This window comes from Drosophila hydei, unplaced genomic scaffold, assembly GCF_003285905.1.
Source record: "Drosophila hydei strain 15085-1641.00,03,60 unplaced genomic scaffold, DhydRS2 tig00008119-arrow-pilon, whole genome shotgun sequence".
In the NCBI taxonomy this organism is placed as follows: domain Eukaryota; kingdom Metazoa; phylum Arthropoda; class Insecta; order Diptera; family Drosophilidae; genus Drosophila; species Drosophila hydei.
This window is the reverse complement of record NW_022045830.1, coordinates 3,809,859-3,832,303: the sequence shown is the minus strand read 5'-3', so window position 1 is coordinate 3,832,303 and position 22,445 is coordinate 3,809,859. Positions and strand designations below refer to the sequence as shown.

Below are 22,445 nucleotides of genomic sequence, written 5' to 3'. Positions count from 1 at the left end.
GTGGCGCGGCCCCGTATCTGAAATGAAAGATGGGTCACGGGTCACGGGTCACGGATGCGGTCTACGTGCAATGTGCTGGGGCACGTAGTTGGTTAGCCGGCGCAAATGCTTTGCGGTTCTTAACTGTAATTTGTTGACGACATTGCTCAGGTTGCACTCACTACACAAAGCAGGTAACTGGGCGGGGCTACAGCCCGCGTACAGCAGCTAACGGGCGATAAAGCTTTGAAGCGCTGATAAACAGTATGTGCTAATGAAATAATGAACAGAGCACGGTTCGCGGTCATGTAGTCGACGTCCTGTCATATCCACACACACACTGATACACATGTGTGTGGTAAATTGCAAATGAAGTGCAAATGTGGCACGCGGAAGCAGCAGAGGCAGTGCCACTGGCAGCTGCCAGCTGGCAGCAAATGGCAAATGTTTAATGGCGAAGGGCATCAGGGCTCTGTCACATTTTAAATTGAAAATGTTTGTCAAAACGTCTCAGTCGTTGCTACAACTGTTCTATTTGCATTTCCCTCCGATAAGCTGCGTAATGTATATTTAAGTATTTAAACAAAAAACGAACCAAAAGTCGAAAGGAAACTGCAAGAAAATTCCATTTGTAACAAGTTTCGAAGATGGTTATGACAAAAATCAAATTAAATCTAGAAATTCAACAAAAAATGAAGAGAAATATCTTCATAATTTGATTTGAATTTTTCATAAATTTAAATTTTAATTCAGCCTAAATTTTGATTAGCCTTTAAGAAGAATTCTTTACTTTTCTTCGAGTGTAGAAGCAACACATTTATGACATTACCAGTAATTTGTCATTGCCATCATTCACTCCACACACACACACGTACACTTTTCACACACATAGCAAAGTGCTATGATCATGAATATTTAAAAATATATGCAGGTGCGTGGGAAAATGTATTTGAATGGCGTCAATTTGCATATTTCATGGCCAATTTCAATTGAAAATGCAACAAAGCGAAAAGCCAAACACAAATGAAAAGCGTAAACAATTGAAATCCACAAATAATGACCGCATCAGCAGCGAAATCAATCGAGAATTGAGAATCAGTCGAAACAACAACTGCAGCAATACAGACACAAAGCAACCATAACAAGCTAGGCAGCTCTCTGGAGCTGACTGCAGTCTGAGACCATGCTTTGCATCTATTTATATTATGCATAAGTGCTCTACTTAAGTATTTCCATTAAATGGAGATAGAAAAGGAGGAGGAGAAAGAGAAAGCAGTGCAAAAGCGAGCTCAATCAGTAGCTGTCACGACTACTGAACCGTTTGCAATTTCTGCTTTAGCAGATGAATACCATATTTAATATATCAGTTGTGCTCAGCTGTGGTAAACCACAACTACTTTTGGTTAGGAAATAAACTTGATATCTCACTTGTCACTCACTTATCCACCTATCTTTTAATATAGTTATCTAGCTGTTTGTCTATATATATTCTTCTGTTCGTAGCTTGTTTAATTGCTTAGTTGAATATCTGTCTGACATGGTCTTGTAAAACTAGAGTTAATCTAGCTTTCTTTGTCAATCTTTTAGTAAATATATTAATCTAATTCTCTTTTTGCCTCATTTTCTGTCTTTCTAAAGTTCCACATATCTATACATTCAATGCTTATTCGTTAATCTATGAGCACCTGACTCAAACAAGAGTAAACCTCGTTTAGTTTTCCCCGTTTGTTCAGCAACATCTCTGTCTGCCCCATCATCTCCGTTTGCTGCTCCGTTATTTGTTAATTCTCAATATAATTGAATAAATTGTCTGCCTGACCTACTCTGTGATACACACTCATTAAATCGTGTACCAATTATCTCCTATAACCTTTTAGTCTCTAAGAACACTCTATAGATAGTCAAAGGAATTGCAATTTCAGCTGCGCGCAAAAGTATGCTATGATAATTTTCCAGCATTGCATATGCAGCTTGAAGGATGCTATAATTTGAAAACTAACTATGAAGAGTATACTCTAGCATAGTTAATTTAAATGTAAAATGGGAATCAAACTATTGCAGCTTTTATTGGAGCCATCATCATTTTTACTATCATCATTAGCATAACTTTAATGGTTGCGTTCGCAACTTGATATCGAAAATGTATTTATGCAGTGCTAAAAGATAACCTTGTCCTAATAACTAGCACTCCACATGGTTGAATTGAATCTGAATTGTTGGAATTCACACTTTGGCTCTTATTTGCTACGCTTTATGGCACTTGCTGAGAGCATTTGCATTTCGTGCAATTGGACATAAATTGTTATATCTAGTGCCCGGCTCTGATTTGATTGCAATCTTTGTCTCTCTGCCTGCTTGCCTCTTCGATTTTTGGCTGGCAATCAATATGTGGATACTTTTTGGCGCTGCATCAAGAATTGGAAAGGCGCCCGTGCCAAAGGGCTGCGCTGAGCAATGAGGCGTGGCGCAACAACAACAACAGCAACAATGTTTTAGGAAACGGCCAACAACTTGGGCAATATCGAGTTATAAAACAATAAATTGCCAACCGCAACCAGAAACCAAAAACATGAAAAAAAATAAAATAAGTACGAAGAACAGTTCCAAGGACAACGTCTGTGCTGGCTAAAAACTAGTTGAAACTGCAAGCGTTTACATATAAATTTTATGAATATTTCAATTTTATTATTGTTGTTGCTGCTGCTGCTGCTGCTGCGCTGCTGCTGTTGAGTGCATGCTCGTAAGTTTGTGGCAGGCTGCTTGACTATGACTGTGGCTGTGGCTGGCTCTTCTGCTGGCCATGAGACACAGCGGAGACGCCGCGCTTTGCGTCGCCTTGTCATGCAAATTCGCTTTGGCAGCGACTTTCATATTTAATGTTAATATTTGCGTCTCGCTCAAGAGGCGTAACGCCTGTCAAGGGTGCCGCGCAGGGGGCGTGCCATTGTCAGTTGTACCACTTGATTATGCTAAGCGCCGCATAGAGTTTTGTGTTGCATACATTATGATGACGCCGCCACAGCACTATGCATATTTTGTGTGCTAATTGAAGTGGGCACCGCATCACCCAGCCGCGCCCCCACCATTTCCAGCACTTACCTGAGAAGAATGAGCAGCAGTTCAGGAGCATTTGCCTGCAGCGCAATACGTAACGGGGACGAGCGTCCACAGGACTCAATGGGCACATCAATGAATCTGCAAGGAAGCGAAATAGTTAGTTAGCTTTGATACTAAGTGGATTCAAAGATAATTCTCTGAAATGTGAGCAAGCAAATAAAGGGAAAGTGACGAAACCCTAATGCGTCCACTGTCCTTAACAGCCAACCAAATGGCTCCACTACATTAGCCTGGAGCGAGCTGGTCGAGGCTGCCAAAAGCAAATTAAGCTGCTACGCTGTTGCCTGCTGTCTGTTGTATGTGGCCTGTTGCCTGTTGCTGTCTATTGACACATTTTGGGCACTTTTTGGGTTGCTCTCTGGCGCATAGCCTGCGGAAGTTTTTCGGTATGTAATTTAGCATTGAGGGAGACATCGGCAGGCACATAAGTCTCTCAGTTGTGAAAGTTATCTTTGTTGAAGTTTATGAAATTTGGCACAGACTCAACTATTTTCTTTTGAAGAAATCAGCTAGCATGTAGTTGTTATAGGCAAATCCTCTTTTGTTATTAGAATATTCCTAAAATAGCACACAGAATAACTGACTAGAAATAATGTTGAGTGCAGGCAATTAGACTTTAATAGCTAAAAAATAACTAAATTCAAACTTTATAGTTGAACTCAGCTTATCGATAAGTTTTTATATAACTAACATAGATAAACTCCCTACTCTATAAACTATATAAACACATATACAGTATATACTAAAATTTCTATAAACGATCGATTTTTAGTGCAGCTCTCAAAAATGTTTAAAAACAAATTAATTCTAACCAAAAGAACACAGATTTTTTTGTTTTTCTCTTCTTTAGATTGTATTTTTAAATAAAAGTGGAAAGTTTTTATTTTTCAATGGTAAAAGAACTTTTTTTGGTTTATTCTACTTAGTGCTGCACTACTATTTTTATGAACAGCACTGTTTCGGCATCTTAAAGGGTATTTAGTGCTCGGCAACTCGTATACAACTCTTACACTTTGAATAGTTCTTTGTCAGCTTTTGCCATATGGCATAAGCTGGCTTTTAGAGTGCAGAACTTCAATATTGCGTATACGCAGCGTTGTTGGAAGGCGTTTAGCTCCATTGAGACATTAGCTTGTACAGCACATGCACTTGAAGCGCTTTGCGGCACATGCGAGACAATGGCACACTGTGTGTGTGGTCTATGTGTGTGTGGCATTTTGTGTGCTGCCTTTGGCTTTTATGTCTGCGCATAAAAGTGGGCCCAAAACCACAATAAAGCGACAGCAGCGCACATGCAGGTGATATACTCTCACACACACACGCACACACTCACACACACTCCCGCACACATGCTTCTGCTGAGCAGTTGATAAGCGCATTTGCCTATTTTACACAGCCTGTGCTGTAAAGTCCTGTGCAAATTAATTTACAGCTAAGCACAAAATAACAAAAGTCCAGTTTAGCTATCAAATTTGTGGGCTTTTAGCACGTTTATGAAAACTGAATTAGAATTTGCGTTTATAGTTGAAAATAAACGAGGCCAATTTAAGGGCAGCCGCTAGACTACATAACGTGATGTTTTATGTAGTCGACTATGAGCGTAAAAACATTGAATCAGCGGCGCATATTTACATGACTTGTATGTCCTGGCGGGTCTTCCTGCCTCAAATAGAATCCGGCTGAAAAATTTTCATTTTCACATGCAGCCACAACTCGCCCATGGCCAAAATAAGTTAAGCTAACTGACAGTATGTCTAATTAGAGCTGCTGCAAAGCTTTGAGTTTCCAACGAAATATTGTAGATTAATTTGGCATATCGAAACTTTGATGGGTCTGCACTGAGGCAATATTTGCTGTTTTAGCTTATTTAACTACTCTAATACTTTGCGCCCAGCTTAAATGCTGTCTTCACGCTCACTTATGAAGCGACATGCATTGGGCGTACGTTGCGTATACGCCACAGCTGCAATCGCTTTGTAAGCTTAAATATTTTTATTATATATATATATATATAGACTTTATGTATATTATATTATTATATTTATTTCCTTTAAATGTATACTCTAAATAAAAATCTGACTATTACAGATTTTATGTTAGTTTGCGACGTTGATTTGTGCAACTTTAGCGACACTCAACAGCAATGTTTATTGGCACATTGCTGGCTTTTAATGTTTGCACTACATACACACAGATACTCACAGACACACATACATACACACATGTATAGCCAGCTATTAATGCTTATTCATTTGTATTAATGTTTGGCTGAAGACACAGTTTAAGCTCAGGCGAGAGGGCAACATAAATGTTCTTCTTATGTTTGTCAGACAGCTTCTCTGCTCTTCTGTGTGTGTGTGTGTGTGGGCGTGAAGGGGCGTGTGTGCATCAGCGCTTGAGTGTTGGCTATGTGCGCTTATTACACGCATTTTTGACTTTAATCCTCCAGAGTGCTGGCAAACAAAGCCAAAATAACAAAAGGTTTACATTGCTGCCAGTTGGTTTGCAGCTTATCGCAGCAGCAGCAACATACACATACACACACATGTTCATAAATCTGTGGCAACTAAGTAACAACAAAAAAGAAATGCTACAGACAGCAAGTTGAGCTCATGTTAGAAGCGAAAATCTTAATTATACATGACACCAACAGCAGCCCAGGCGAGTTTCAGATTGAAAGCCGCAGCGGCCATTGTTCAAATAAATGACAGTGTATGCGTGTGTGTATATATATATATATATATATATATATATATATATATATATATATATATATACATGTATGCTTGTAAAGTGTCGCCATCTTTTACTCAATTATGGGCGACAAACACGCGCCGAGCGCTCAAACAATGCAGCATGTATTAATTTAATTAAAATCCTTTTTATTTGTAATTTTCTCTCTTCGCTTTTCCCAGCGGCCCGGCAACAGGCAGCGCCTTTGTTTGCCTTCCAAGACAGACATTCATTAAATTTGCCTTAATTTTTCCGGCTTTACCAGCTGCGACTCTATTCTCCCTTCTGCCATTCAGCATCAATTAGTGCGTCACTTGAATTTTTACTTAATTACAAGTAATTCTCCAATTGTTTCCAAAGTTTCTTTTTAGCAATAGAATTTACTAATGTACTCTAGAGAAAAAGTGAGTAAAGTTTGCTCTATTGAAAACAACTCATGCCTCTACTTATATATATATGCAAAACGATTTCTATTTATAGAAATTTACCTTTGGCTGCTTTTCCAATTAGCTTACCTAGCGCAAAACTTGGCGCATCTTGACTAAAATACTTTGGCACACACGACTCGAAAACAAGTTTTGCTGGCTGCCTGCAGGCACTCGAGCTGAACAGCAATAACATCCGAGTACACGTAAAATAACAAGCAACAAAATATTGTTTCCTATGTTGACTTGAAAGTCACTCCATAAGCTACAGAAATGTTTCCAATACTCTGTGCATACCTTGTATATGAAAGACTGTATATGGCTCCCGATTAAATCTATTTCTAGGCTTATTTTTTTCTGTCATCTCAGTGAATAAGTCATAATCAAAACTAGATGCAGCCGATGGATAAAAGATAAATTATCCTCAAAATAAGGCCACGCCCAATGACAGCTTGAAACTCGTCGTTTACTGCTTTCAATTCAAAAGAATTTTCGCCTCATTTAGCCTGCCTTTATTCTAGAGTATTTCTCATTCGCTTAGATACAACTGCAGAGCATATAAATGTTTATTTTGTTTTGGCTTGGGCAGCCATAAATTTGGCGGGCACTGTCAGCTTACCTGAGCTGGCGCTCCTGCTCGAAGCGCGGTATCCATACGGGCAGCGTCAGTTGCTCGCGTGTTGCATGCTTCAGGAAATAGACCATGGCGCGCACATTCTCGTTCTGTTAAGCAAAAGCGAAAAGATGAAGTTATATTTTATGGCATTTATCTTCGTGTAAGTGCTTACCTGATCCTGAAAATCGCTGCGCCAGCCAGCTATAAAGTGCGGTGCATGTGGTCCAAACAGCGCGCCCAAAAAGATGCGCTCGAACGTCTTCTCACACTCAAAAATCGACACTGTGAAGCAGCAGAGAGGCAATTAGAACACTCAACTCCACAAGGTGGAGAACAGCCAACCACCCAACCACCCACCTGCCCTCCCCCTCACCAGCTGCCTACAACACACCCAAAAAACGCCATAAAAAAGCCAATTACGTTGCTGCACTTGTTGCCAGCTCTCCCTTTTGCACCCGCTTTCTGTATTTTTGACTGCCACAAAATGGAGTCGCAACGGAAATAGCGAAACGGAAGCCTGCAAAATGTCAGCAGCCAAAAAACCAAAAGAAAAAAGCGCTGAAAACAGAATTTTGTGTGTAAAAGCGAGCACAGGTCTCGAGTTAACTGGGCTAAGAGTGGGCTGCAACACACGCAGACGAGGCAAAGGGCTGCTGGCAACATTTTGACTGCTGTTGCACGCTACAAAAAACATGTGCGGTGTGCGCTGTAAGCGAGTACGCGACTAACAAATACCCTATGTACATCAGGTACTTGGTAACTGAACAACGATCGAGCAGCATTGAAATGGAAGGCAATGCTCGATCTGATATCTAATGCTCAACTTGGAGATGGAGATGTATCATTGGATATTAATCTGTGCGATTGCTCAGCTTAACATTTCTGTCAAAAGATCTTCAAATACTCGACTAGGCAATATCCAATATCCATTCAAGATTCCGTAGTCTTGGAGTACAATCTACGAGCATAATAGAGACTCCATATGTGAGTCAATATTCGATCTTCATTCGCAACATCTTTCTTTCAGCCATACTCAAGGCTAGCTGGGTATATGAAACGCAAGTTTTAACGCTTGCCACACACACAAAAACACACACACACGCATACACACAGCAGTCAGCCTGAAGCCTTGGCATACCATTAATTCCGCTCGTCTTCGGGCTGTCAAGTTTTACGCAGCATTTTAATTAGAGAAAACACATATACACATACACAGATACACATACACACACACCGATATACACACATATTCACAGTCAGGCGCACAGCCTCTGGAGGCATGGCCCAAATAACTTGCAACACTTTAAGGCACTTTACAAGTTTTACGATGCAACAAGCAAACAAGAAGCAGCCGCCGCAGCAGCAACAGCAACAGCAGCAGCAGCAGCCGCATTAGCAACACCTTTGTATCAACTTAACGTAATTCCAGCTCGCAATTAGCAGAAACACGTGATTAAATGAGATTCGCCTGCTTATGTGCGAGCTTTATAATCTGATGCGATGTCATAAAATTCATTAAAATATGCAAAATAAAAGGCCAGACCCCAAGGCATGCCACACACACATGTGGATATGTATTAAATTATTAAGTTTGTGCCTTTGACTTACCCAGAAGTTGAACCACAACCTCAGAATCGCGCACGCCCCAATCCCAACAGGTGCGCAGAGCAATATACAAAATGTTGTGATATTTTCCCATGAGGCAGACCTGTAAAAAGGACACGTTTACATATCTTCTAAAAATAAAACAACTTTTTTTTTGAATTTGCATGGAGTGCATTTAAATTTAAATTTAAATTAAATGCTAGCCTAGCTCTCGGACCATATGCTACAAATTACGCTGGCTTTATGGGCGGGACTTAAAAGCTAAGCATTAATCTCAACTGTATGTGAGTGTGTATATGTGTGTGTGTGTTTGTGTGACATAATACCTGCTCTGTAAGACATATATTTACATAAATATATTGAGCCCAAATGGGCACAAAGACCGCATCATAAAGTACTCATGATTGATTATTCATAAATTAGATTTATGGCTAGAAATATATAGATGAATATTTGCTTTAAATGGCCAAGAAAATTGTTTAAGATTGGCTTACAACATTGCTAAGAAAAGTAGGATTTAGCAAGAGACTACGCTCATTAGAATTATGTCTTAGCTGCTAACAAAGTTGACCTTGAGCTACGCTGCGTGGGCTGCTTCTTAAAGAGTGAAACTTATTTAAGGGTATTTTTGATATAAAAGTATTTGGTAATACCAAAATATAAATGACTTAAAATCAAGTTAACTTTCAAGAAGAAAATCAATTTAAGACATAAATAATTTCAGTTGAAATGATTTTATAAGAATATAAGTTTCTATCTATTCAAAGTTACCATACAAAAGACCTTCAAATCCCCCTATTAAATACATGCAGATTGAAAAAACATTTCCTTAACTAAGCGCTTGATATATATATAAGATTAAGACCTTTCAATATAAACATGAATCAACTGAAATATCTAAGCAAAAAGTCATTAAAAGAGAATGCAAATTGTTTATTTAAATCTTACATTTCCATTGCCCTGTTTGGCCAGTCGATGGAAGCGTAAGGCGGCAATGACCGCTATGCTGGCAGCCTCGTCGGTAGGCACATTCTGGCCATCGGCGCAGCCCTTGACAATGGCGCTCAGGTGATCGAGAACGTCGCGACGCGACTGACGATCCTGCAGTCCGTTGCGCGTGATGTGCTCGAAGGTGTCGTTGAAGAAGCACTCGAAGATGTAGTCCATGACCAGTCGGCGTCTCGGCAACTGGCCGTGACGCTGGTAACTGGCTCGGCTGGTCGCCACCCGTGGCTGGCCGACCAATAGCCGGAAGCCAAACAAGTGTTGAGGCACTGTCACCAGCCAAAGCGAAGCCAATTGCCGTTTTAATTGACTTACGTACTGCTGCAATGCCAACAGCAACTGCAACAACATGTTAACAAATCAAATCAAATCAAACCACAGCAGTTAATAAACAGTTGCAGTAAATGCAATTTCAAGCAATTAATGAGCCAATTTTGAAAACACAAAAATACGTTAAACGAAGTTCGGCACACGTAAGTTGAATGGAAGAAAAACGTCGAGGAAGCAGCGAGAGAGACGCTCGCTCGTGGGGTGAGCGAGTGAGCGAGAGAGTGGGAGAGAGCGAGAGCGAGTGTGTAAAGAGCGAACGTAAACACACACTCGCTCTCTCTCGCTCACTCTCTCGCAGTGCTCTCCTTATTGATTTTTTCGTGCTGGCAATGATACGCACAAAGACAAAAACAAAACGGTAAAGGAAAACAATTTGTAAACAAACAAAACTATACACATTTTATTTACATTTAATTAAATCATGGGAATAGTGTGTAATCAAGCAAATTAAATTTCATATTCCATTTGTAATTTGCACGACGTTCGTTCTATACTATTCCAAGCAAATGTCCAGCAGCAACAGGTGGAACTTACAATTGCCGTCCTTTGACAGTTTGCTCTGAGTTTATATCACTTGCTGCTACATTTATTCAAAATGCTCGACGCTCTCCACTCCCAGCACGCAACGGTAAATTCAATAATTCGCGCCGTTCAAACGCCGACAAGCAACTGAAGAGCTCTGTCCCAACAAAACAACATAACCAACAAATTCTCATATCAAATGCTCAGCTGTTTTACCTGTTCGCCGCGCTCTCTCTCTCTCTCTCTTCCGACTGGCTCACCCACACATACTTAAATTTCAGTTCAGTTCCACTTTCGTTCTCTTTTCCTTAAGGTTCTTTCTGACTTAAAGCTGAAAAATATAATTTTAAATACGAATTTTTTAATACAATTTTACCTGAATTGCGTTAAACACGAGTTTATATAAAATTACGTAAATTTCTTTCCTCTTCACATAATTTTTATGCAAATAGTTTTAATTGAAAGTATTTTAAGTGCTGTACCGTCCACAAAATATGTATTATGAATTGCAATTAATATGCAGACAACTTTTTATATTCCTGAATTTTATTTATCATATATCATTTTACCTTTGTCTGCTCATAATTTTATTTATTTGCATATGTTAATTGAATTTGAGTTTCTGTTTTTTTAACAATTTATTCAAGGCTTCGATCGCATATGAGTAAGGAGTAACGTTTCAATGCTATTTACTTGTGGTTTCCATATTTATATTCAGTGCTTGCATATCAATTACGAAGCTGCAATATTCATATATATTCATATTGTATTTGCGCGATTCTTCAATATTTACTCTGCAAATTACGCACTGTGCAAATTTGTATTTTAATGAAGATATTAATTAAATCCAATCACAGTTGCGGGGGAAGAACAAGCTGCAATTGATTACTGCCTGCTTGCATCTGAATGCAGCTCCTTAATCGCTTGAATAAACAGAAGTTGATTACGAGTGGGCGCCAGTTGGCGATGCACGACTGCTAGATACCCTGTAACCCAGATTAGCCATGAGGTAAAAATTAAATGACAGGGAAAATTTGGAAGCCAACGGCAAAGAAATACATAGAAGCTAAAGTTGAGCGACTGATACATACCCTGTATACAAAATTAACAAACAAATTGGGTTATGGCAAAATAGGTAAATAAGAGTATTACAATATGTTAATGCTGAAGTTGCACGACTGCTAAATACCCTATTATCTGATTAAAATACATCTAATTGTATGACAATAAAAAGGGGAAAAGATAGGAGACAAAGATGTTTAAAGATATTAAAGCTGAACTTGTAAGACTAATGGATACCCAGTCATTAAACTAAGCTTGATTTATTTTGTTGCAAATGAAAACAAGAGAAAGTTAAAGAACAATGTATAAGAGCCTGCATACAAATATATTGAAATTAAAGTTAAGCAGTCAGAACATACCCTGTAATTATATGTCATATGTATTGTCTACCAGCAAGAAACAGTAAAAATTAAGGAAATATATATGTAGAGACTAATGAAGCACATGGAAACTTAAAATGTGTGACTGATAGATACCCTGTAATCAAATAAGAGAAATACATACTGCTAAAAAAGCTTATAAATAATGAATGGAATTATGGCAAAAGTATTTAAAGAGAATAAAAGAAGTCTATTGATTAAAGTCAGTCTGATTTTGATAGCCTTTGGAATCAATATTCCTGCCTAACTCGAAGACATGGTGAACAATACAATATCAACAGAGAAACCAAGGATAAGCAAGGACTTAATAACAGATTTTCTTCTTACACACACATTCGATAACACCCTGTACGGCTTACACACACACGGTATACATATGGTAAAATAAGAAGATCTTGCCCAGATGCAATGTGCACTCCATTAAAAACTTAAAAGGCATTCATTTCACCTGTGACTTTTATTGCATCGATACTTTAAAGCGACGGCCCATCGCATATTGTGTCCGAATTGCAAGCCGAGAATTGAACTGTGAAAAAGTGCCGAATAAATTGAATTAAATGTGCATGCAATCAGCTATTGAGCACTATAATCAAGTAGATGATGCAAGGCATCCCACACACACACACACACACCCAGACACACACATTTGTTGTCTGAGGTATTCAAATAAAATGTGCACGGAAAAGGGAAACGGAAATGCGACCACAACATGCGCTACGTATGCAGCCAGACAAATTCAATATATGCAACAAAAAAGCAGGGGGGCGGGAAGTGGATTGAAATCTGAAAAATGGAGCAGAAATGTGTGCGTAATAAATTCGATGGGAAAACGTACAATGCAGATATTTACATAAATTTGTGACAGGAAATAAATATATTGCATATGGCGACAGCGAAACTGGTGAAAATGTGCAAAGTTTCAGTTTAGTTTTTAAAGTAGACGACAATTGACGTTGCTTTGGCATAATAAAAGCATTAAATTCTTGCTATTGCAGTTTGACTAATTTAGTTATGTTAAGCAGGATTTAACAACAGACTTCAGTTCTCAATTCTGCCTTTGGGCCATGAACTGTTTCTGGACTGACTTAGAATATTAAGTTAAATTCATAATTAAGGCTCTATAAATGAGTTGAAAGACAATTGCTTACATGTGAATATGCATTTAACCTTGTAAAAGATTTACGTTTGGAAGGAAGGAAATAACGAAATAAGGAAATAATACTCATTCGTTCCGTTTTCTTTCCAAGAATGAGACAATGCTTCTTTGGCTCTCACACATACAGGCTTGATCATGCTGAGCCGGCGCACGTACGCTTGTCTATATTATATATATATAAACACATAACACATAAACACATAGTAACCTACATTTCTCTGAACTAACTTTAAGCTACAATGAAAATCTCGATAGCTCAACAATATACATATTTAAATAGTAAAATCAGTTAAATTCATCCATCAGTTGTCCTTTGCCAATGATTTGAAATATCTTAAACTGAAATTGGCTAAAAATGTGAATCAACAACTTTTTGTGCAGCTCAAGCTGCAGCTTTTAAGATTTTAAATATATATATATTGCATATATAGTTACATAGTTATGTATACATATACACAACAGCAAGGATTTTGCCTTTGCTTCAGTGCCTGGTGTAAAATGTTGCTGCAGTAAAATGTGAATTGCTTCCGAAATCATTTAGCAACTATCTTCAACGGCCAGAACACGCTCAAGTGGCTTAAAGTGTACATGTGTGTGTGTGTGTGTGTTGACATACATTAGCCAAGTGCTGGCAATAAATTGCAGACGATTGTGGCCGCCATTAAGTTCCGTAGTCAATATGAAGGGCTCGTAATTTAGATCTCAGCAGGCGCTGAGTGCAGGGACTAGCTTTATGCGAAGGTCCCTAAATCATATTCTGGTTGCAAGTCAAAGCAAACTTTTGATTGGTTTTTCTTATCTCTTACTCACTCTCTCTCTCTCTCTCTCTCTCTGTCTCTATCTCTTCTATAGGCTGCTGTGCCAGGAGATCAACCAGGACGATTCATTTAATCTGGAGTACCGCGGCCCGGTCATTATGAAAGGCAAGCCAACGCCGATGGACTGCTGGTTCCTGACACGTGCCACCAGCGCCCTAAATGCCAGCAGCAGCGGCAACGGCAGCCTCGATTCGCCGCAGCTGCAGCCCACAACGCCAACGGCCACAACGCAACGCCTGATGATGGGCTTGGGGCACGCCCCAGTCTCACGTACGACCTCGGCGAGCGGCAGCGCTGGCGGTGGTGGCGGCGGTGCAGCCGCAACGGGTCCTGTGGTCCCACCAGATGCATAGGAAATGCAAATAAACTGTAAATCTACGTGCAACTCCTTGACTTCAGCAGCCAAGCGACTATCTAACTGATTGTGTGCGTGCGTGTGTATGCGACTGTGTGTGTGTGTGTGTGTTTGTGTGACTGGGCCACTTAACCACTTCATTTCAATGTATTTGTCCTCTGCGTGTGTGCATCTGTGTGTGACTGTTGCCGCTGCTGCTGCGGCTGCTGCGGCTACGACTTAAGAAGTTGGCATCAGGCATCGCTGTGGATGGATCGCTGTGCAAGGTAATTTATGTTAATGCTCTAACAACTGTAACCTCTACACAGAAGATATATATAGAATGGGCAGGGCAACATGGGGCCAAACACAGGCTAGTTTACAAATGATTTACAATTCTTCAGCGACTACGCTGCGTATACGTAATTTATGGGCATATTTACAAGGCTTATTTGTACTGCATGAATCAAAAGCGTCTATCTGGTTTACAATATTAGCATTATGTATCATTTCTATGCCGGCGCACTCCAAGTTGGGGCCATTAGTTAAAGTGTTATGCGATTGGCTGCCATTGCCGGGCCATAAAAGCAGAACACATCCTGTACAAGTTTTCATGCTGTTTGCCCAGACGCCGCCGCTGCCTGTGCCGTAAACTAGATAAGTCCAAAACAACTCAATATAAAAGCCATAATATGGCAAACAGTTAAATATATATGTATATATCTCTGCTTTTCAGCAGCAGCAGCAGTCGGGACCTAAGCACGACACGCTTCCCTCACATTTTGTTGCCCGCTTTGCGAAGCAGCCAAAAGGATTGTCAACAGCACCGAGCGAAATGTTTGCATTTATCTTGTATGTGTGCGTGTGGCTGTGTGTGTGAGTGTGTGTTTGTTTTTTGTTTACAAAAGTTTGGCTGGCCTCTTTCTGCGCCTCTGACTGCAAGCGTGCTATATATATATATATATATATATATTTATATATATACACTTTAGGATATCAACCGTAGACCACAACAAAATGAGCCTTGCCATGAGCTAGAAAGAAAGAGCACCAAAGTTTAGGAATTTAACACATATTTTCATATCAAATATTTGGTATAAACAAACAACCGCAGAAGCAGAAAGGCTGCCATGCAAGAAACAACAGAACAAAAAAATGTAAATTTGCGAGGGCTGCTTGATAACTTGACAATTGTATACTAGGAAAGTTTGCATAAACAACCAGAGGGAAATTTGATGGAAAGGTCTGAGCACTTTTGAATAAATTAATTTCTTTAATTATATTTCAATTATCCCTTATCCTTTATCCTTTATACATAGAACCTTTCGGGGCCTGCCTTGGCATTGTAAAGCCACATTCAAAATGCCAACTGCAACTGGCAAATGAGTTCAGCTTATCTTAAATTTTGCAGCTTTACAGAGAAGTCTTAAAGGAGTATAAATTTCTGAGAGATAAATTCTTTGAAATACTTGTAGAATATGCCCTATGAAAACAAGGTAAAGCTCACTTATGGCTATTGCTCGTGCTGAACGACAGCAGCCCTTTTCGATATATCCATTAATTTTTCATATAAATCATATTACGTATCTGGAATACATGCATAAATAACAGATGTTATATTCACGTTAAAAGTTATCTTAACAGCAATGTTAATAATGTGACAAATGGTTTCCTAGAAAGTGTCAGCGACCCTCGCCGTGGCGAATAACTCAAGTTTATCTTCAAGCCAACAAAACTTTGTTAATGTATATGGCATTGAGGCATTGAGTCGGAGGCACAACAAATCGCATTAAACGCCCAAAAAGAGATACAGATACAAAGGCAAATACTGGCGACAGATGGGCCGAGAGTTGCCCAGAGACTTGCTGCATACGGATTTGTTTTGAAAGTGTCTCTGTGTGGGCGTGGCATTCTATATTGGCTCTCAATGTCTGTTTATGGCCTCGATATGCTGACATTATCGTTAAATGCCAACAATAACAATAACAATAAGAGCAACAACAATGCAATTTGATGACTTGCAAGCTGGAAGGCATTTTGATGATGATGCCATACAAGTGAATGTAGCCTGCGAGTGTGTGCCTAACGATGGCTCGTTAGAAATGGATTAACATTGATTAGTTGTCGCATTTTTCTCGCCTTTTATTTATTTATATTTTATTTTACTTGCGTATGACTAATAATTAGAAGGGTAAAAGAATTGCCTGCCGAGCACATCTCACATAAATTATATAAATCACATTTTCATTTCGGTCAGCAGCTCATTTACATTCATAACGAATGCAGGCAGCCGGCACAAAAGATTCAAATGAAGGTCTTTAGCGAGAAATGGGATTGGTTTTTGGGCAAACCAAAGTTTGCAGCTCTGTCTAAGCTCAGCTTGGATTGGGCTACAAAAGTAAGCTCAGGCTTTTCTTTTATTTAATATCATAAAATTTTCGATGTGTACACTGACTGCCTGCACAATTTTTAACGAGGCTTTAATGAAAGCGAGTCCAAAGAAAACGTGAGCCAAATCTTGCTTAAAGTTGGAAGAAATTTAAAGTAGAGAAGCATAAAATTTAAGAATTTCTTTAGGCCTTTCCATTCTTCTTGCAAGCACTGCTTTTTTATATACATTTATAGACTCTTCAAACATCAGTCTTCACTCTGACTTCACTAGGCTTTAATGTCAAAAATATTCGTCAAAGTGGAAAAGATACAAAAATGTTTCGCTTAAAGAGTTTCTTTTTTTTTAACAGTATAATCGAATATACACCTGTTCGTTTTCTTTTTTGAGGAAACATGGCGTAAATAAGCTTGACTATCCTGCAGGAAACCGTATTAAATATGCTTCGTTGGCTGAAAATTCGTGCAACACTTTCGTCACGCTGCCTGACCCAAGCATCCGGCTGCCCCCGGCTGCCGTTTGCTGTTGCCTCTAATAACGGTATTTTTTTATATTATTTTCTATATATATTTGATATCCGGTTTATTTGGCCAGGATGTTGCCTGAAGTTTTTCGCCTTTGACCTCTTTAAATCTGAAGACCTTCAATCCTTGTGAATGCTTTCGGCCCTTGGAAACTCCTTTTTTAGCTGTAATTAATTTAAATGAATGCACTCACTCAGTCAGCATTGAATTCAGCTACCAAAAGCACTCTAATGAGCTCTTAATTAGGTTTGCGCGTCTTCAATCCACTTGCCCCTCACTCATTTCCAATCTTTCCACCTGTTTTCAAATATATACGCATATTTTCTTTACATTTCCGCGCTGATTCAAGCACAGCCATCGACTTAGGTTCATAGAGCTACTGTAGAGACGCATTTCATTTTATTTTCCTTTCTATTTTCGCGCACAATTTGGTTTGCTGTTCGCGTCGCTTACATTTCAAATACACAAATGCAAATCCCGAAACCAATCAAATAAATATTTGCCTAACTAAATACAACATCTACTCATGCAGCCAACGCCAGCTCCTGCCCATGATTATATCCAGTTCGTTTCCCAAGGTCGAGCCTTATAAAAAATTTAGTTCAAATTGCAAGTGACAGGCTAAGCGGCTGCTACGACTGCTGCTGCTGCTGCCGCTGCTGTTGCTGCTTATACTTCTTCTTCATCCTCCAGTTCGAGTTGGGTTTTTCTCATTAAAAATTCATAAAGATGGAAATTATGATTGCGATGAGCCGCCAACGACAAAATGTCAGAGGCAATGCCACTGCCACTGCCACTGCTGCTGTTGCTTTTCACTAGGCCAGGGGCAGGTGGGAATTGCAAATGGCGCAAAAAAAATAATGAAAAATTATCATTGAACAGCCGAAGCTTAGATACCCTAGCATTATTATTATGCAAATATACATCTATAGTTATAAAGCCAGCTGGTAAAGAACAAAAGAACATCTTGGCCCAACTCGATTAGGGAACTCGTTGCAAGAACTTGCAGAATAACTGGAGTGCTGCTGCTAGAGCCTTATGCTGCAAGCAATATCAATTGAGTTGAGGCATTATTTTAATAATGTATAACTTGGTATATAATGGCATTATATACTTTGAAACAAAATCAAGGGCAATAAAATATCTCATAAAAATTTAATTTTATTCTAATTTCTTACCTCATATTTGCATAGAAGTAAAGAGGCAGACATTTTGATTCACATCAGCATCAATTCTCATCTAACTGCCTTTCTCACCATTTATGTGTCGAAACTTGGCAACATTTAAGCACACATCATCTTTTGGGCATTTGGCACAGCTAATATACCCCATCTTGGGTAAAACACTTATGACGGATGTTGAAAAACGTTAAGAGAAAGGAAAATGGCAAGGCACAAAAGCTGAGCCAGATCATAATATGTCTAACGTTAATGCTGATGACAACGACTATGTCAATGATGATAATGTGCTCGGGCGCTACATCCGGTGCGGCCCAGTTTCGGGCGTGACATTTTAGAGAAAAATTACGCATACGCCGTGTGTGCAATGCCAAAATATAAATATAAAAAAGGGCTGCAAGTGGCGACAAACATCTGGCGCATGTGTTGCGCATTCTAATAGAAATAACTCACACGTTGACACTCCTGAGTAGCTCGAAAGGTCTCCCAGAAGCCAGCTCAAAGGCACATTTTATATTGAATTATTTTTATTTTCCTCACACGACTTAAGGTCCTTTCGTTACCTTGGGCATAGTGTGCAAAAACTTTTGGGACATGCTGTTAGTTTTCGGTCCAAAGTTGTTTCCTTTGATTATTGCGAGGAAAAGTTTTATGGCTTCAACTCTGACATTAATAAATGATACCTAGTTGCATCCATAGAGCGTCTCTCAGTGCCCAGCTCCCAACTCTATTAAATGCTGCAGCTGTGTGTGTGTGTGTGCGTGTGGCCAAAAAGTACATCAAAGTTAAGTTCCCACAGCGATTGTCAACTCGACTCACAATTCAAATTAACTCACAGACAACATAGGGCTTACGCAAACAGACAGAGAGAACCTCTGTGTAAATATGAGAGTCAGGACTTAATCGAAAACTCGGCACTAATTTCAATTAAAGTTGAAACGCCTGCAAACACATGCTCACATGCACACATCCACGCCCGCCCGCAGACAATGCACAATTTAACAACAACATTAACTAAACGCCACTCAGGCCCGCCCCCCTCTGGCATATAGACAAACAGACGAACGCACGGACAGACAGACAGACAGTCGGCAAACAGACGCCTTTCATTTGCATAAATTGCCAAGGGCATGCGCATAGTACGCTCGAAGCCTGGTCTATGCCTCTCTGCCGCTGCAGCAGCTGCTGCCACAATTTGTTGCAGCTGCCACACATGCACACACAGCCGTTGCAACTGAAATGCTACCACGAAATGTTGCCTATAACAAATCAATTTGATTCGAGCTTAGCATATTTAATTGAACTTCAATACGCTTTGCACTTGTTACGCCGACCAGCATGTGGTGTGCTCCGCCCAGCTGATGTACACTGCACAAAATTGGCTGGCATTCGAAACTTATATATGAAAAATGTGTAAAATGTAAAATTAAATTTGAATTCTACATTCATTCTGAATATGAAATAAAACAACTTTGAAGTGGCACTGGCTGTGGCGAGTTGCCAATTAGATCAAGGCTCAAACTTTTTGGTCTACCATTTCTTCTCTTCTCTTCTTCTAACTGCTGTTTGTCAGTATATCTACCTGAGGCTTGTACCTGTAACCCCAACTTTCAGCTGCCTTTATCAAGTTTCTATAACAGTTGCCTGCATTCCCCTAAATATGAAATGAAAACAATAAATTTCTGTCAAATTAATTAAATATTTTCTACAATAGACAAACATGATTTCAACAATAAGACTTGCTGCACAAATTCAGCAATTAAAATCCTTTTTTGTTGAAGAATTTAATTAAAACTGAAAGTAAAATATTTCAGCCAAAAGCAAAAGGAATTCGCACTATTTCGAAACGATTGAGGACACGCATGAATATTTGACATAGAAAACAGAATTGAAAGGGATTTTTATATGCAAAATTTACAATTAATGAATGTCATAAAATGTTCATCTATATATGCTATATATATATCTGAAAGGCTAAAAAGGAAGCCAAAAAATAAAGCTAATTAGATTCTATCTGCTCTCACAACTATTTCATTCAAATCCCCAGCGCAAAAAGTCCAACACAAATTTTTAGTACATTTAAAAAAATGTAATTTATTTGTGGACAATTGCATTATAGATAGCAGATATATATCCTTGTGCTGGCTTTTGTTTCGGATCCACATCAAATGCGATTTGACACAAAAACCAAACAATAAAAGAAAGGCAGCAAAATAGATTGCAAAAGTGCGAAAAATAAAGCAACAGCAACAGCCACATTGAGGGCAGCTCGACAAAACAACGTTCACAGTTTTAAGGCTAGAGTTCCGAACAACAGGGCGTATGCGCAACATTTGGCATGAACCAAAAGGCCAAAGCGCTGTGCAGTCAGACAGTGAGGGCCTCGGCGCGTGCATTTGATTTGTGGGCCATAAAGTTCGCGCCCGAGTTGTGTTATTTACAATTTTAATTCAATTTGTTCTATAGTAGTCGATGTCCAACCAACTGAGGCTGTGCTCTACGAATGCCAGCTGTCCGCCCAAGTCACTTGCTGCTGCCGTTGCTGCTGCTGCTGCTGCTGCTGTGGCTGCTGCTATTTTTGCGCATTCCACTAATCGATAGTTTATGTGCCTTAGATGCAAGTACATTTAAGCCAAGTGGAGAGCGGGCCAGTCAATTCAATGACAGCTCAGCCCAAGGACAAATTCCGTCCGCAAGGACCCCCAAGCATCGTGTTGTTGTTTAATTGTCTGTAAAATTGTTAAATTGCTTAGCGTGTCATTCTCTTACAATGTGTATGTATGTGTGTGTTCGCCTGTCAACGGCTTACGGTTTACATGCATGTGCAATTACGATCAGCCACTCAGAGCCACTCAGACCCCGCCCCACCGTAAAGCGCCTTCGAATTTTCAATCCCAGCAATTGTCATGCATTAAAGATTTAAATACTTTCACACGATTTGTTCACACTGAACTTTACAGCAAATTTGCCATTAAATAGAATTCTAAATATATTTTTACATAAATAAGCAATTTTATATATACATTTCAGCATGGCCAAATGCAGAGCTAAACAGTTCTTATTATACATTTACAGCTTCCGCTATATTCTGTGATTAACTAATCAGAAGGCAGCAACAGATTTCTGGTAGTTTAATAAACGTTTAAGAGTTAGCAAGTCAGCAAACAGAAATACCGAAAATATTCACATTTAACTTATTCAGAACATTCAAATTAAAATATTGAGTTAAATAAATTAATAAAAATATATAAAAATTAATTTCTTAATAGATGAATAAAAATTTATATAAGCCGATGCTGATAACATTTTGTTTTCAAAGACATTGACTGCTATGAGGCTTGGTTTTAATAGTCTATCATTTTTATTCGACTTTATATGACCATCGATTGTGTCAAGTTTCAGCTCTGTATCTACACTTATTATTTCTATATGATATTTCTACTGTTCACGAAAGATAAAAGCGCATATTGATTACTTGACAAAAACTTTTCACATCGTCTTATAATTTAATTTATTGAATATCGTAATAAATCAGAAAATATTAACTAAATCTTCCACAGTTTTAGAACTAGAATCAACAAACTTTGCAAATGAATCACTGCTGACATGATCTATATATAGACATACATTCAAAGCAGACCACAAACGAACATAATGAAATTGTCTCTGCTCGACAATATCTTTCTTCTTTCATATCAAATTACAATCACAATTATACAATATAAGTTGTATGCCTATTAAATTTATAAGCATAAAATCGCAATTCCTAAATTTAAAGATTCATTTTCTATTTTAATTTATAGCCGAACAATTTCTATTTGATATTTAGTGCTTGGCCTGGCCAGACACAAAAGGGTTTGGCAGCCAGAACGAAAAATTATAAAAAAATCAAATATTTTGGCCAATAAAAATGTTCAGCTAACGGTATAAATAATCGTGCCTTGGCAGACCTTTGAGCTTTCGTTGGCTTGCGTAGTGGAACTTTACGTGATTGCAATTTTTAATTTTCTACCGTCAGACAGCGAGACGGACGCAAATAAAGATAACGGTATGCTGCGTTTGAACTGACTCTTTCCTTTCTTCTTCTGTTTTTTTTTTTTGGCAAACAAAAGTTGTTTAGAGCCTTTGTAGTTTGTTGCTTTTGTTGTTGTCGATGTTTGGGCCACGCTGTTGGCATACGAAACGAGGCATACAACAAAAGTTGCCACGTTGCGGCCAGGTTTCAACTTTGACATTGACACTGTTGCCCCGGCTCTGTTTTGCTTGGCTCGA

At 38.9% G+C, this 22,445-nt stretch overlaps 2 protein-coding genes across 4 annotated transcripts in view; both read left to right on the top strand.

Annotated features, from left to right (window-relative positions):
• LOC111597882 (guanylate cyclase soluble subunit beta-1) overlaps positions 1 to 14,109 on the top strand; it is a 50,587-nt gene extending 36,478 nt beyond the window's left edge. For all 3 annotated transcript variants that reach the window (XM_023312811.2, XM_023312809.2, XM_023312810.2), the window contains one exon: positions 13,783 to 14,109. In XM_023312811.2, the coding sequence (XP_023168579.2) occupies positions 13,783 to 14,101 (319 nt within the window). In that variant the 3' untranslated portion in view covers positions 14,102 to 14,109. The remainder of the gene's footprint in view (positions 1 to 13,782) is intronic.
• A 193-nt stretch (positions 14,110 to 14,302) lies between these two features.
• Positions 14,303 to 22,445, top strand: part of LOC111597885 (protein bottleneck) — a 30,935-nt gene continuing 22,792 nt past the window's right edge. The window contains exon 1 of the mRNA XM_023312818.2: positions 14,303 to 14,369. The gene's annotated coding sequence lies outside the window, so the exon portion shown is untranslated. The remainder of the gene's footprint in view (positions 14,370 to 22,445) is intronic.